The 14,392-nt window shown below is 53.3% G+C and overlaps 5 protein-coding genes across 5 annotated transcripts; 1 reads left to right on the top strand and 4 right to left on the bottom strand.

The window, feature by feature from the left end:
* Nucleotides 1-178: 178 nt before the first annotated feature.
* On the bottom strand, nucleotides 179-643 carry PG985_015467 (uncharacterized protein; the record flags this gene model as incomplete). Its single annotated transcript, XM_066835233.1, has 1 exon — nucleotides 179-643. The coding sequence occupies one exon, from the start codon at nucleotides 641-643 to the stop codon at nucleotides 179-181; it is 465 nt and encodes a 154-aa protein (XP_066676436.1).
* A 3,335-nt stretch (nucleotides 644-3,978) lies between these two features.
* Nucleotides 3,979-6,561, bottom strand: PG985_015468 (uncharacterized protein; the record flags this gene model as incomplete). The annotated part of the gene is made up of 4 exons (XM_066835234.1): nucleotides 3,979-6,085; nucleotides 6,136-6,256; nucleotides 6,336-6,368; nucleotides 6,420-6,561. The coding sequence occupies 4 exons, from the start codon at nucleotides 6,559-6,561 to the stop codon at nucleotides 3,979-3,981; spliced, it is 2,403 nt and encodes an 800-aa protein (XP_066676437.1).
* A 1,258-nt stretch (nucleotides 6,562-7,819) lies between these two features.
* Nucleotides 7,820-8,648, top strand: PG985_015469 (40S ribosomal eS12 domain-containing protein; the record flags this gene model as incomplete). The annotated part of the gene is made up of 2 exons (XM_066835235.1): nucleotides 7,820-8,150; nucleotides 8,263-8,648. 2 exons carry the CDS (start codon nucleotides 7,820-7,822, stop codon nucleotides 8,646-8,648), a joined length of 717 nt encoding a protein of 238 aa, XP_066676438.1.
* Nucleotides 8,649-9,335: 687 nt separating this feature from the next.
* Nucleotides 9,336-10,097, bottom strand: PG985_015470 (uncharacterized protein; the record flags this gene model as incomplete). Its single annotated transcript, XM_066835236.1, has 4 exons — nucleotides 9,336-9,470; nucleotides 9,527-9,762; nucleotides 9,834-9,902; nucleotides 10,085-10,097. The coding sequence occupies 4 exons, from the start codon at nucleotides 10,095-10,097 to the stop codon at nucleotides 9,336-9,338; spliced, it is 453 nt and encodes a 150-aa protein (XP_066676439.1).
* Nucleotides 10,098-12,211: 2,114 nt separating this feature from the next.
* On the bottom strand, nucleotides 12,212-13,939 carry PG985_015471 (Nuclear envelope morphology protein 1; the record flags this gene model as incomplete). The annotated part of the gene is made up of 3 exons (XM_066835237.1): nucleotides 12,212-12,366; nucleotides 12,440-12,668; nucleotides 12,728-13,939. 3 exons carry the CDS (start codon nucleotides 13,937-13,939, stop codon nucleotides 12,212-12,214), a joined length of 1,596 nt encoding a protein of 531 aa, XP_066676440.1.
* Between the last annotated feature and the right edge of the window lie 453 nt (nucleotides 13,940-14,392).

A 14,392-nucleotide genomic window follows, 5' to 3' on the forward strand; every position in this document is an offset into this window, starting at 1 on the left:
AATGATCACCAATGGTTTTTTGTGTTTTTCTCGCCTCGAAGTGTAGAAGGAAGTCCGTCTAGGTTCGGTTCCCGCAACCATATACCATCAAAGGTTGCCCGGAATCATCGAGTCGATGATGCACGCTGCCCTGTTTAAATGCCCAAAAGAATATCGTGTCGTCACAATCGCCGGCCGTTTAAGCTTTCTGGCCTCGCCATTTCTGAAACATGCTCCTGCGACGTGACGACTGGGCCGGTGAGCTCGGTGGGGAACCGCCCTTGACCGACCGGCTATCCACCCGGTCGACGCTGATGCTGCTGTCCTTGGAAAGTGGCCTCAGGATGTCGTCGTACGGCAGCATGTCTTTGCTCTCATTTACGTCAACGGCGCTATCGTTCTGATATTCCGCTGCAGCCTCCGCGGTGATGACGCCGTGACTAATGGTTCGTCTGTGTTTGCGCAGCAGCAGTGACCTCCGTGACCGGTGCAGCGTCTTCGCGGGGTCGATGTCTTCGGCGGATATGCAGGCGCCGGGGGACGTGTTAGCATCTGGATGTCGCATTGATGTCGTGCGAGACGCAAAGGACTCCGGGAAGCCGGTGTCATGTTGGTCCCGGCTCATGGGCCGGGTGCTGCTGCTGATGGTGGAGGCGGACGACATTGTGACTATGATGTCGGGGTTCTTTTCGGATCGGTCAGTTCGGATGCGTTCTAGTAATATGGCGAATGGTGGACGAAGAGGACGCGGGAGTGGCATTGGAGAGAAATAGACTAAAGTCTCGAAACGCAAGAAGTGGAAACAGGGTATCTTTATACAGCAGCTCGCGATACAGGTTTCGCGGCTGTGTAAGAACCGGGGCAGTGTCTGTTTCAACTGCCTTTCTTGTTGCCAGAGGGACAAAGGAAAACCAAAAATATGAATGTATTGTGTGAAAGGACAGCAAGGTGGGAGTATATATGGATTGTATAGAATAAAAAGGCCGAGGCTGGAAGTCCTCAACTTTAAAGGCGCCTTGAAGGGAAAATGCTCTGAGCGAAGAGAAAGTTTTATGCTCTACTTCGGAAGCGTAGTGGTGCGACGTGAAAGGAAACAGACGATGGCGACAGCTGGATATGATTTAAGACGAACCCGAGTTCAGACTCGGTCACGACTCAAGAAGGGATTCCCTGGGGGCAAATGTCCTAATAAAGGACTTGCGGAATGAGGATGCCATGGGGCTCTATCGCTGATGAAGTCCTCAACACAAAAGGAGGGACCAATTAAAGCGGGTGTGGGGTTGGAAGGTAAGGCACTGACTGTGCCTCTTGCCTTCTTCGGAACTGCGGCGAGAGTACTGAATGCGATGGTAGAAAGAAATGAAGCCCATGCTCACCTCGGTACGGGTGCTAAGGGGACCCGGGATAGCAAGTGTGCTGTGGGCAAGGGTCTCTTTGAAGAAACCGGGGTTGGTATCGACAGTCGTCGATTGATCTGCTTGGCACGAGCGAGCAACCGCGCGCTTGGGATATAGTTGTAGGTATGTAGTAGTAGTAGTAGTAGTAGTAGTAGGCTGGGCAAAGAGGAAGGAAAGCCCATAAAGTCTCGGCAAGTTTGAAGATAGGGTGTTGAGTTGGGTTGAGTTGAGCAGGTTTTAGGAGCAAGATGTAAGCAAGATGTCGAGGCGAACGAAGCCTCTTGGCTTTGGCTACGTAGGCTTCTGGATTTCTGGTAGGTGCCCCCCTCGGTAGGCTGTGTAGGATGCCAGTGATAATGGAGCCTGGAGTCACTGGACAGACTGGAGATGGTCTCAGTAAGTTTAAAAGTGACTAATAAAAATAGGTGGGGGGTTGGTGGACGGCGGAATACAGTAGGTGATGTTCAGTTCAATTCGGTGTTTTTTAGGTATGAAGCAATTCACTTGGTCAATCAGAAACAATCTCGGGCAAGCCTCTGGAAAAGTCGAGGGCAAGACTGGAATGGACAGTTACTACTTTATGTAGCGACATGATCTTCTCCCGTCTCGTCAGGATGGGGGTGAAGATTGATTGGACTCTCATGTCCCAAAGTTACCTTAGCGTGACAGGGCGACTGGCTGACTGGCTCCTTTGTGGTTGTGTGTGCATATCATGTAGAAACTAATACCTCTCTGCCTTGGCCTGCTGACGCGCAACGGTACCTAGATGATCTTCGGGTGAGCTGGATGATGCACCCAGGAGGTGCATTTCATCAATCCCACTGCAGATTTGCGTTTAGGTTACATGTTTGGTGCGAAACCTGCCACTGCCCTACCAAGAACTTACCCAGGGGGTGGGACAGGATGCAGGAGAGAACACTGAGCATCCTCCCAACACCCCCACTGGATAACCGGCACCTCGAAATCTTGGGTGCAGTATGTCTTCATTTCTTCAACATTTTCGAGGGACAAGGGACGAGAATGCCAGCGGCGATTACGTGGCGTTTGCTCTGAGCCCGACATGGGGTTCATTTACGGCGCCTACAAGTGCAAATCCACATGCAGATCAGAGGACAATTCGATGGTTTTCTGATCTGCTTCCCGGGCGTTCGGCACCGCTAATCCGTCTTTGCGAGACTTTGACGCAGAAGCTCAGGAAGCTTCTAAGCCAGCCAGTCATCCAGCCATCCCCGGCCGACTACGTGTGGATGTAGCAAACAGATGTATGTACTCGCATGCTCTAGATATGTGGCCGTCAAGCCGTTTACTGCATGTTTCACGCAGGACCACTCATGGCCAGTGTGGCCGTCACGATTGGTTCCTGTAAGCCGCTGATTTCCTGCTTTTGACAGGTCGTGGACGGCCACTATTATCCAAATCGCTTGCCCCGCTTCTGTTTCCCAGACGGAAGCTCGGACAAGTCGCCTCAGTCAGCCAAGTTGATCTGATCCGATCGTAATCACTATCCCGGTCCATCTCGCAGCAGTTGTTGAATGAATGTGACATAAGTTTTGTCTGCTACATATGTACCCGACATCCACGCCAGCACAATCCCGGAAATCAAAATACATTCTCCTTCCGACTAGCCGAGACACGGGGACAAGATGCATGTAGCGCTGCGGTGTCAAACAAACGCACGTTGCTTTTTGACTCGCAAAATGAACCTCCGAAGCGGCCTGGCGGCATCCTTATCGAAAGGGGGATGAACCTGAGTGGCCACCTGCACCATCCAAGACGCTCCCGCCCGGTTTCGGGGCCCGTGGCGCATTTTCCTCCGAAAAAAGACGCTGTATTACCCCCCGGTGGTGGCGGGGTATCTCGGGAGATGGTACCTGTGTAACTCAGGGCTGGAGGCAGATGTCACGACTCGACGAGAAATGACGGCATTGGTGCGACCTGCAACCCGGCCGCAAAGGTCTTCGCGGCTAGGGGCGTGCCACTTTTTCCTTCTGTGTGCTTACTCAATCCGGCAGGTTTCCACCGAGCAAGCATCTTCCCCATAGAAGTCGACGTCAAGCTTTGCGACCGTCGTGTCTCGGGAGGTGAACGAATTGGTCCGGGGTCCAACATTACCGCTTCACGCGAGCGAATTTGGGCACCACCCATGCAACTGAGATTTACCCTCCTCTTGTGAGTGAAACCTTGCCGGCTACTGCCAGGGCATACTCTTCTATGTCGGTGTTATTCTGCAATGACCAAATGCTCGTCCCTGTTTAGGGCAAATATAGTCTCCCATATAGCCCTCCCTGCAGGTCATGCTCAGGGTTCATCAGAGCGTGCAAGGATAAAACCATGCTGAAGGGGTTTTCTCTTCACACTTTTCCTTGACAGATCCCTAATCGGCATCTCCATCACGTACTAAACCAGAATGAGATCAGTTGTCAAATTTTGCACTTATAGCTGCAAACTATGTACCAACTCGCTGGTCCACAATAAGGCGCCCTATCGTTGAAGCATAGTTTCACACTTATACCTACTGAATGGAACGTTAAGACAGTCATTGCTTATTTCCCCTGCAAAGATAGCTAGAGGGCTACTGCTTATTCTATATGCCTAACCCTACCTACTCCAATGATCCATAGCTGGGTGGTATGTCGGCCTCGCCCGTTCCCCAATCAGTACTCTCTCTTGCCCCCAACGTGAGCTCCAAAGTACCGCCTTCCAGAAAGAAGCTGTGCGTCAGGTAGCTCTTCGTATAGACTTCGCCATTGAGCTTGGCACTCTGGATGTATATATTCTTATATGCAGCATCGAAGTTGACATTCTCAATGGTGGCCGTCTTGCCGGTCATCGGGTTGGTGATGGAGACCGAGGCGAAAAAGGGGGGCGTGATGAAGTAGATGTCCTGGCCCGGGTTGGGGAAGATGCCGAGCATGGACAGCGCCACAAACGAGCCCATAGCCCCCGAGTCGTCGTTTCCAGGAATGCCCGCCGTCGTGGTGTTGAACTGGCTTGGGATGTAGAAGTGCACCCGCTCGGCGGACTTGCCCGGCCTCCCGGCGTAGTGGTACTGGTAGACGGGGAGGAACGCCTGCTCGTCACCTATGTACAACAGCCCGCTCTCGTGGAGGTAGTCCAGCCGCCGCACGAAGGCGTCGGGGCCGCCCAGTGTCAGAATCAGCTTCGCCATGTTATGGGGAGCAAAGAACGTGTACATCCAGGCGCTGCCCTCGTACGTCTCTCCGCCGTCTTGGTTGAGATAGCACGAAGTGAAGTTCAAGAGGGGCGAGCAGAAGGCAGGGTCCTGAAACGCCCAGCTTTGGTTCAAGTATCGTGGTTGCAGGAAACCAACAAATCCCGTATCGGTGCCGTTGATGGCCGAGGTTTGCTGCTGGTTCCAAAGGTTGTACCAGTTGCCCGATCGTTCCAGGTACTTTTCGTAGTCTGCCTGCTTCCCCATCGCCTGCGCAACCTCGGCGATGCAAAAGTCGTCGTATGCGTACTCGACGGTACGCGAAAGACTTCGAGTGAAGAGACCATTCCCATCAGTGTCAAAATCGTCGGCGGGGATGTAGCCGAGCTCTTTCCAGCTCTTGAGGCCCCCGCGGCCTTCGAGATCCCATACTGCAGGTTCAACTTCCGCGTCTTTCACCAACGCTTCGTACCCGACATCCCAGTCAATTCCTTGGGTGATGTTCTTCAGGAACGAATCTGCCAGCACAATGTCTGCATTAGAGCCTCCCTGTGTGAATCCCTTGGACAGGGACATCCGGCAGTCTGGCAAGAAACCCTCATGTCTGTAAATGTCGATGAGCGACCGTATCATCAGGGCCTGAGAATGAGGGTCTACCAAGGTAATAAAAGGGTGGATGCTCCGGAAGCTGTCCCATATACAATAATAAGAGTCGTAATAAGGCTCATCGCTGTCCCAGAGGGGGTTTTCGCCCGTGTAGTCCTGTGGGCTCAGCATAGCTCTGTATATACCACTCCAGAATATAGTCTGGTAGGTGTCGTCGACGCCTGACGCATCAACGCTGACCACCGAGAGCTTGTCTTTCCAGGCCTTCTCCGCTGCGTCGAGGGTGGCATCAAAGTCGAAGTTCGGTATCTCCTTTTCCGCGTTTTCGCAGGCTTGCTGGGGGCTCATAAAGGAGACGCCAACACGAGCTGTGATCTGGGCCCCAGCTCCTGACTCTTCAAACCAGGCATACGTTCCAGCCGGTAGTGGCGTGCGGTTATTGTCCTTTTGCATGGTAATATTCTTTGGCTCGCTTCCGGCCCTGTTGTTCACGAAAACACCGGTGTCACGGATCGCGGAGCTAGCCTTGAAGTCCGCACAGTAGTGCAAAGTATAGGTTCCCATCCCGAAGCTAGGGTTGAAGGTGCCGGTCCCGGTCATACGCCCAGTCTGCGGCTCGACTGACGCAGACCCGTTGCTTCGGCTGTCGGGCAGATCAGTCAAATCGACGATGAAGAGTGGGCTGAGCGGAGCCCCTTTGGTCGTTGCGTTTCCCGTGGCGTTCCCAAAGAAGGTGAACTGGTAGAGGGCGGTATGGTTCGATGCTGTGATCTCGGCCCTGATCCCGGATACCAGGTCTATCGTGAAGTAGCCTGGCCGAGCCGAGACACTGCCATTGACGACCTGTACTGCCCGCAAAGCCTTGGGCAACCTGCAGCCGTTCACGGCATCACCTTCGCAGCCCGGGTAAGGGAAGATAGGGAAATTTGCCCTTTATAGGAGTTAGTTATATCTCCAGCGACCCAGCCAGGGGAACCTAACAGAGAGCTTGCTCCTCCAGTCCCGCTATCATGCATGTGTGAGAAACCAGTAATGGGGCTTCCATTCGAAGCATATCCTCCCTGGTTGTCCTCCGTTGAGTCGGCTACGGCCTTCGCCATACCTAGGCCGCATCAAAGCCCAACTATTAGCCGACCCATGCGCTGTTACCTTGATTCGCAAGCTAGACTTGAGCTACTTACCAAAAGGCAAGGAGGCTCCAGCGAACACATGTCCTACGAGGTATAAGCTCAGTCACACGGTTTGGATGATAGCAAGCACCATACCTCCATTGCGAGTGCCGATGAGCGGATCAACGAAACCATACCCAGTATTGGTACTATTCTCAAACCGGCCTGTAGACCGGGCCACCGCGCTCAGAGCCACGCCTTGTATGGCAAGGGTGCATATCAAATGCCGAAAAGCCATGATGCATAGAAAACCAAACAGAAATGCCAATACACGCCGAGAAACTGGGCGAGGTGCCTGGGAACTTGTAGAAACTGCCAACTGATATGGATATAGAGTCGATTTACCCGTGTCGACCAAGTAGACGAGAAGCGCACTCCATGCAATTTATACACATCAAATATGTGACGACCAAGTAGCACAAGGCGGGTACCCTCGTAGGTCACATTCTCCATCGGGACATTGTGTAGGTGCATATCGTAGGCAGAATTCCACCGGCAACTTACCGGCGATCGCTCCTGCTCGGAGAGCCACTATCGAATTCGAGCCATTTACTTGCATGGTTCTCAAACCGGAAGGCACCGCCAGTGAGACACCCTTAGGTGTACTGTCTGCTCTCGGGGAAGACACCGAAGGGCACCCCCGCCTTCCTTGAGTCGGAGCTTTGCATGATTCCAAGCCTGCAGCGTCCGCGCAATATGCATCTTGTAGACGTCACGGGATAATTTCGCCAACAGGTATTCAGTAAGTGCCAGGTGGGATACCCCCAACCCCTCTACCTCGATGTAATGTTACGCCGTAAAGTGCGGGGTGCTTGTGTGGAGGAAGCCGTGATGATTCTTGGGGTAGCAATGCAGAGACGGGCCAGCAGGTGACCCAGGTAGTCTTGGGAGACCGGCCAGGTAAGATAGCAGATAGGTATACACAACCTACCCTAGCCAACCTGACCTGCCATCACAAGAAGATGATAGTAAAGACCAGAGGGATTCTATCTGAAATTGATTGGACAACGGGAATAAGCATGGTCCAGCATACTAGACGATATGATGAGTTGTAACCATACAATATAGCAGATATGTCCCACCTCCAGCCATATGGGCCACGATGGGATAAATAAAGATCCCATTCGAACTAGACGGTATGTAAATAGAAAATAAGGGTCAACTGATATGCATCAATTGAAGGACTGATAGGCCGTGATTTATGGGGAGCGGCGTCTGATTGGCCAGAAGCTCCCCGCAAAAAGTTCCAGCAAGCAGTAACAAAAAATTTCGAGAGTTTGGCCGCCAAGATTAGCAGCTCTGCAATCGAGCGATAGGACGATAGAAGAAAAAAAATACGGCGAACCTTTGATCAACCGACCATCTATTTCGACCTGTTTAGCTCCGACTCCCCCCAGCTTCAACACCACACACAACAGTCGCGCCCTCGTCGTCGCCGTCCTTCCGAAACCTTTTATTATTATTTTTTAAAAAGGTCCGCGACACAAACCGTCAAGATGGGTGCCACCAAGCCGGAGAAGGTCGAGAAGAAGGAGAAGAAGGACAAGAAGCGCGCCGAGGCCGACGGCGTGACCAAGCCCAAGAAAGAGAAGAAGGAGAAGAAGGAAAAGAAGGAGAAGCTCAAGTCCGCCGTGTCCAACCTCGACGACGAGACCCTCCAGGCCGATGCCGCCGCCTCGCTCGAGACTGCCCCGGCCGTCACCGAGATGGAGGTCGAGCAGGACGGCGTCAAGGAGAAGCAGGCCGTCGTCGGTGCCCTCGTGCCCTTCGCCCGCCCCCTGGCCGATGAAAAGGCCGCCAAGAAGGTGCTGAAGTCTGTCCGCAAAGGTACGCTGCTTGCATCCCTTTCTCTCCCTCTTTGCACTGTGTCTACCGGCATCATCAACATCATCACCCTGAACAAACCAGAACCGAGCTAACAAACACTTCTTCACCACAGCCGCCAAGAACAAGACCCTCAAGCGCGGCGTCAAGGAAGTCGTCAAGGCCCTGCGCAAGTCCCCCGCCTCCGGCCCCACGAACCAGGGCTTCCCCGGCGTCGTGGTGCTGGCCGGCGACATCAGCCCCATGGACGTCATCAGCCACATTCCCGTCCTGTGCGAGGACGTCAACGTCCCCTACATCTTCGTCACGTCGCGCGCCGAGCTCGGCGCCGCCGGCAGCACCAAGCGGCCCACCAGCGTCGTCATGGTCACCGAGAAGCGCGCCGCCGCCGTCAAGAAGGGCGAGACCATCTCCGAGGAGGACGCCGAGGAGTTCGCCGAGGTGTACAAGGACCTCGTCAAGCTCGTGCAGAAGGAGTCGAAGCAGCTGAAGTTCGCGTAAATACTCAAGGCGGCGTCTGCTATTTTGGATTGATTATTGTGTTGGTGCCGTTGAAAGAACTCTTGTCAGGTCTGTCCAAGGTTGTCCTTGAAAAGCCGTCGTCATTATCCTTACCAGAAGGAACGGGACGGCTTGGACTGAACCCCCAACTATTTTCGGAAACGAGACATAGAAAGCCGGAATGGCTGCTCGGATCGGACTTGATGACAATCGAATACCTAGGCTCGTTTGAGTGTTGAGCTGCATTGTTGGTGCTTCGGTGTGGTTTGCCCTCTTGTTCATATATCTCGGTCACGCTCCACGGGAAGAAGCCATAGGGCGTGGCTTCAGGCGTTATGGGTTTTGTCATTATGCTATGATAGGAATTACAAAAATGGAACTACGCACGACTTTTCTTGTGTCGAGCAGTGAGTGATCGGGTATGTTTTGATAAGATGGTCGGATTCTACGATGGAAACATTCACCACAGCAGCAAGGAGTTGATTGTACAGATTTGAGGGTCTCATATTAACTATAAAGTTTTCCGCACACGGTGCAGTTCGACATCTTCCTACTTGATAGTACACGCATTGTCAAGGGAAAGGAGCTAATGTCACAGTTCTAATTCCGTCTTCCTTTAAGGGAATTGTTGTTTCGTAATACGTCGTGTCCAGATGTCGTCAATCAGAGCGCCAACCAGTCAACAATTTAGTTGAAGGGGTTGGTGCGGGTTCCCCACCACGTGAGGAAGATGGAGAGACCAATGGTCTCGAAGGCCTTGGCGGTGGCGCTGACGGCAACAGTGTCGACAGGGCGCTTCTCAGAGAGGAGCTGGGTGAGGTACTGAGGAGGCGTGTTAGTACCCAGGTATCTGAATGAGAGAATATAAGGGAGCTTACGGTAGGGGCAGCGGTGGCCATGTAGATCAAGGCACCGAGGTAGGTGGCGCCCTTGTAGGAGAGAGTGCCGGTGGCGTTGATCAGAGCACCAACACCGTATGACTGGAGAGCGGAGCCGACCAGAGAAGTACCCCAGGCGACGGCGGCGGAGGAGGCCTCCTTGGACTTGACGAACTCCTCGGAGGAGTTGGCGTTCTTGGCACGGCGGTAGGTCTCGCCGAAGAGAGGGCCCATAACTGTCACGACATCGTATGTTAGAGGCTTGGTCCTGCGCAAATGCTGCCGAAGGTGGGGGTTTGGAACTTACCAGCCAGCTCAATGCCGTGGTTGAAGGCGGTGCCGAGGGCGATAGCCGAGGGCTTGACGGGGGGAAGGTCTGGTGAACGAGGTCAGTACACGGCTTGGTCTCTCTGGCCCGCGACGCGAGCATGATGGTGTTAGACGAGAGTGGTTGCGGCGGCGATGAGGTCACTTTGACATAGGCTGGGTATATGTATAGTGCGGCCCCATTGCAAACAACAACCAGCTCTCGCCAACAACTCGGGGTTGTTGACTTACAGTGCAGAGACATGATGGTTGATGTGTGGTTGGTTGAGGGTGGTATTAAGGGATTGGGTATAGTGGAATTGGTTGGTTAGATGTAAATCGTGAGAATTCGTATGGGAAGAAGATGGGAATCAGTAGACTTTAATAGAGAAAGGATTGGAAAAGCCCAGTCTGCTGCTAGGGGAAAGGAAACCAAGCCTACCGGTGTCCAAACCAAACAATGACGACACAATGGGAGGAACCAGAAGCAGGAACGATGATGATCCGTCTCTGCCTCTGTCTACCTTGACAGCGAGTGACACCACACGGAATCGACTCCCAGCTCCCAGCCATGGGCCAGTAAGTACATGCCGCACCTTACCTCACATGCTTTACAGTAACACTACGTAACTGCTTTTTGGCTGGAGCTAGGCCCTTGGGTAAGAAGCCGCCGGGCGGTTCATCAGCAAGCAGCCGGGGAGCCGGGGGCATACCCCATTTCCCCCCTGCCTCTTGCCCATACAAAGCTCTGTCTCTGCCAGCGGGAGAAAAGCTTGCTTGGTTAGGGAGCTTTGAGGAGGGCCTGGGCCTAGGTCGTGCGGATCGTGATCCAATGACGGGAGCTGGAAATGGATGAGCTCACACAGCGCGGCATGGGGGGAGCTTTCTGAGTGGCTAGACGATGGTGACGTAATGGACCTCCAAAGCTTCGGGGACAGATGAAAGAACATGTCCAAGTGGGGAGGGCTTCTGCTGAAAGGAGCATTCAGGCCTGCCCGTTGCTGCTACCAATCTGTACCTACTTCCATGGCAGCATGTATTTGTCCCACAGCTCTGTCTCCTCTGTTGTGCCACTGGCCCTCTGCCACGCCTTTGCGGAGCAACAAGTCTCAGACCAGCAGTTCCTTGGACGCCAATCTGCCCATGCCCGTGGCTGGAGTGCTTGGACATGGTGAGATGAGAGCAAATCGTTGAGGCCACCCCCGTCAGTGGTTCGCTAGGAGCATGCGCTCCTGGCGTCTATTCTCTTTTGGGTCTGGCACTGGCTTTGCTGCATTGGGGTCACACACGGGCTGGTTGAAAGGTTTCATGGGTAACGTAACGGGGTACTCGGGCTATCTGAGAGACCGGGGCTGAGGAAGTTACACCAATCACTTATGGGGCATTTTCTGTAAAATTTTGTAAAGCTGTATCCCACTGCTAGAAATGAGGCATTTCATGTCCTTGGAAGAGGAAGCATTGTGTATGAAAATTGTTGTGATGGGTAACGGCCGGCAGGTACAAGTAGAAGTGCCAGTCACAAGACTCTAGACTCGGTAACCAGATCTAAACTGCCAACGCTCACGACACTCGGTTAGGGCTTTGTATACAGATTAAGCCCAAAAACACTCGAAACGTATACTTTATTTTCATTCTCCAGTCCTAAACCGTCAATCAATATAGTTGTTCTCGACTGTCGGAGGAAGTCTGGGTGGCTGTTTGGTCAGTCTTAATCGCGAGCAGGTACGGGGTAACGTACCTGCTATTCAGAAATCTATAGAAACCCCACCGAGCTGTTACACGCAGTCTCATCACACACAACAAAACCGATCATGGGCGTTTTCTGCGGGGAAACTGGGTTTTTCTGGAATCCCGGTTCTAGCCTTTCCTCCTCCACATGACGAGCTATTTCTACATTTTCTTTGGGGCCCACGCGGCCGATGAGCTGCACCTCACACGGCAATGACGAAAGACGATAGGACAGGATGGCCTTCAGCCCATGGGCCATCTTGAATGTGCAGTAGTTGGCAGCCAGACTCCCAGAACCACAGCGTCCAAGCTTGATGCGTCGGTGCCATTTTGTAGACAGTGCTGGGCTTTGACGGTGCATTTGTTTGCTCAATTGAAATGCTGCCTCAGCTTCCTCTATACTAGCCACAGGGCTGGCTATACTGCCCCACCACCCGGCCTGTGCTGCTGTTTTCCCTATGCATGTTCAGTAGCACACCAGTAAAGTTATACTCTGGTGAGAGCTCCGACTTTGGCTGTGGGAAGTAGTCTTGAAAGAATAGGCACAGGTGCCGTACAATGTATAAATTGAACCCATTAAATAATCACTATACAATATCGCTACGTAGCTTCTTTCATCTCCCTACTGCAGCTTCTACTCGAGAATTACAATCATGATACCTGGTGCTGGCCATCTTCTCCTCCCCTTAATGCCAGGAGAGCTCGGACGTCAGACACATATTGCAATCCTTCAAGCAGGGGTACCAAATGCAGCAGGTCGTTATCAGTCGGGTCACTGATCCAACCCTGGATCGGAATAGCATTGTCTGCCGGGTTACTCAAGTCAGTACCGAGAGCGGCAAAAGAGAAGGACGGGAATCTGCTGGGGCTAAAGCTTACCTTGGTGGAACATGTAACTCAGCGGGCTGTTATCCAGTATCATTACCTTGCTGAGGTCCGGCTCCACGGAGCTGAGGTCCTTGATGAATGCTCCGTGCCGGAATGTGCAGTGCTGCCGATAGAACCTTCCGGTGAAGAATTTCCTCTCCGATTCCAACCAGTCGATCACCGGATCCGCATACTCCTGTACTGACGCCGTGAAAACTACGAGATTGAACCACTTCGAAACCTTTTAAACAACGCATCAGCATTCCGGACTCGAACAACGCAATATCGTGGGGTCCTTACCTTGCGAAGAAACTCGTCGCAGTGCGGTCGCTTGTGGACGTAGTACAGGATAGGATGTTGAGGTCCCAGACTCTGCTGGCCACCCGCTCCTACATAAGTGGTGTTCAGCCGCACTTCGACCATATGCCCAGAGCCAATCCGGCCTCCTCTCGACATGCTGTGAATCAATGTTTCGTCCAAGTCTAGGATAAGCGTTTTCAGGTGCGAGGGGTCCGGGTTTTCATAGGAGATGAAGGATGGCTGTCGTCGTGGAATCAACGGTCGCGGAGGAGCTGGCGTTTTGGGGTATTTGGTCAGGGCCCCGACAGGGGAAGTAGGGGATTTGAGTTGGGTGGCTAGGTCGCCAGAGGCCGTCTCTCCGGCATTGGTCTTAGGACTGGCAGATTGCGACTTCTTGTGCTTCCGTTGGCGGAGCGCGTCCTCGCTATGGAGCTTTATTCGGATTGATCTCCTCGCCGGCGCGATCTCTTCAGTCGACTTGGAACGGGTGTGCCGGCTCGAGGCACGGCCCTCCAGCTCGCTCCTGCTCGTAACATCGGATTCCGACTCTGAAGATAGTCCAGACGACGAGGACCCAGATGAGAAGGGGACTTGCATCGTTGGAGATGTATTCTTATCTCCCGAACCGCGGCTTGCGCTTCGCGTCCGTTGCCTTTTCTCGTCGAAGGACTCGGTGCTGTCGTGTTGTTCGGCGTCAGGAGTTCTCGCATCGCCGGCGTAGAGGCCGAGGAGCGTGCGGATCTGTCGCAACGGCGCGAAATAGCCTTGTTGGTCGTAGAAGCAAGCAATCAGGTAAACGCCGGGGGTGGCGATGGTAGATAGGATCCAGCGGATGGAATTGATGAGGTTGTTGGCTAGTCGGGCAGGTAGAACGTGCCAGGAGTAAGTCCGTACATTATTGGGATCCTTGGACATGGGATCAGTCTTGCCCAGTAAAGGGGTCTTTTCGCCCGCGCTCGTCATAAAATCCAGCATCTCGCCGTCGTTCCCGTCGTCATAGTTTTCGCGTGATGCGTAGTCGTCGTCCAGCGCGGCGGCGCTCGTGGTGCTGCTCGCGGTGTTGTTTAGGGAGTCTTCGTTTGGGTAGGAGTCGTCGGATGGTTGGTTGGTGTCAGATGCAGCTAAGGCGACATGCCCCAACGAGTTCGATCGCGACGGAGACGGGGTGGGTTGTGGAGTGACTCGCGCCGAAATTATGTTGAGGGAGTTCATCTTCCGGCCGACGCCTCCGCAGCCATGAAGAATCGCTCAGGGTCCTTCAACCTGGAAGGAGGGTTTATTGCAGTTATGCTAAGTAAGACGAGGCGAGGCGAGACGAGACACGACAGGATAATGCGGGCTAGTTGGGGAGACAGGTGTGTGTTTGCCTGTGGATATAGCGAGTTAAGGCAGGGGCTTCAATAGGAGAGTCGCAACAGTCGAAGTGGAATTGACTTGCGATCAATCTGACATGGAAAATGGAGAAGCGCCACGAAAGTCGGGGTTTGTCTCTCCTCTCTCTTTGCGGCCTCGGTTGGGGGTTGATGCAGCTGCAGGAGTGACCAGGAGCAAGAGAGATCGCTTCTAATTCGCTTTTCGATTTGATCTGGTTTGGCAGCAGGTCATGTAGGTAAGAAAGTATGGGTGTATGTATCTGCGGATCCTTTTTGTCTCGCATCGGCTGGG

This window comes from Apiospora marii (genome assembly GCF_038362585.1).
Source record: "Apiospora marii strain CBS 49790 chromosome Unknown utg000013l_segment0_segment0, whole genome shotgun sequence".
NCBI classification, from domain to species: domain Eukaryota; kingdom Fungi; phylum Ascomycota; class Sordariomycetes; order Amphisphaeriales; family Apiosporaceae; genus Apiospora; species Apiospora marii.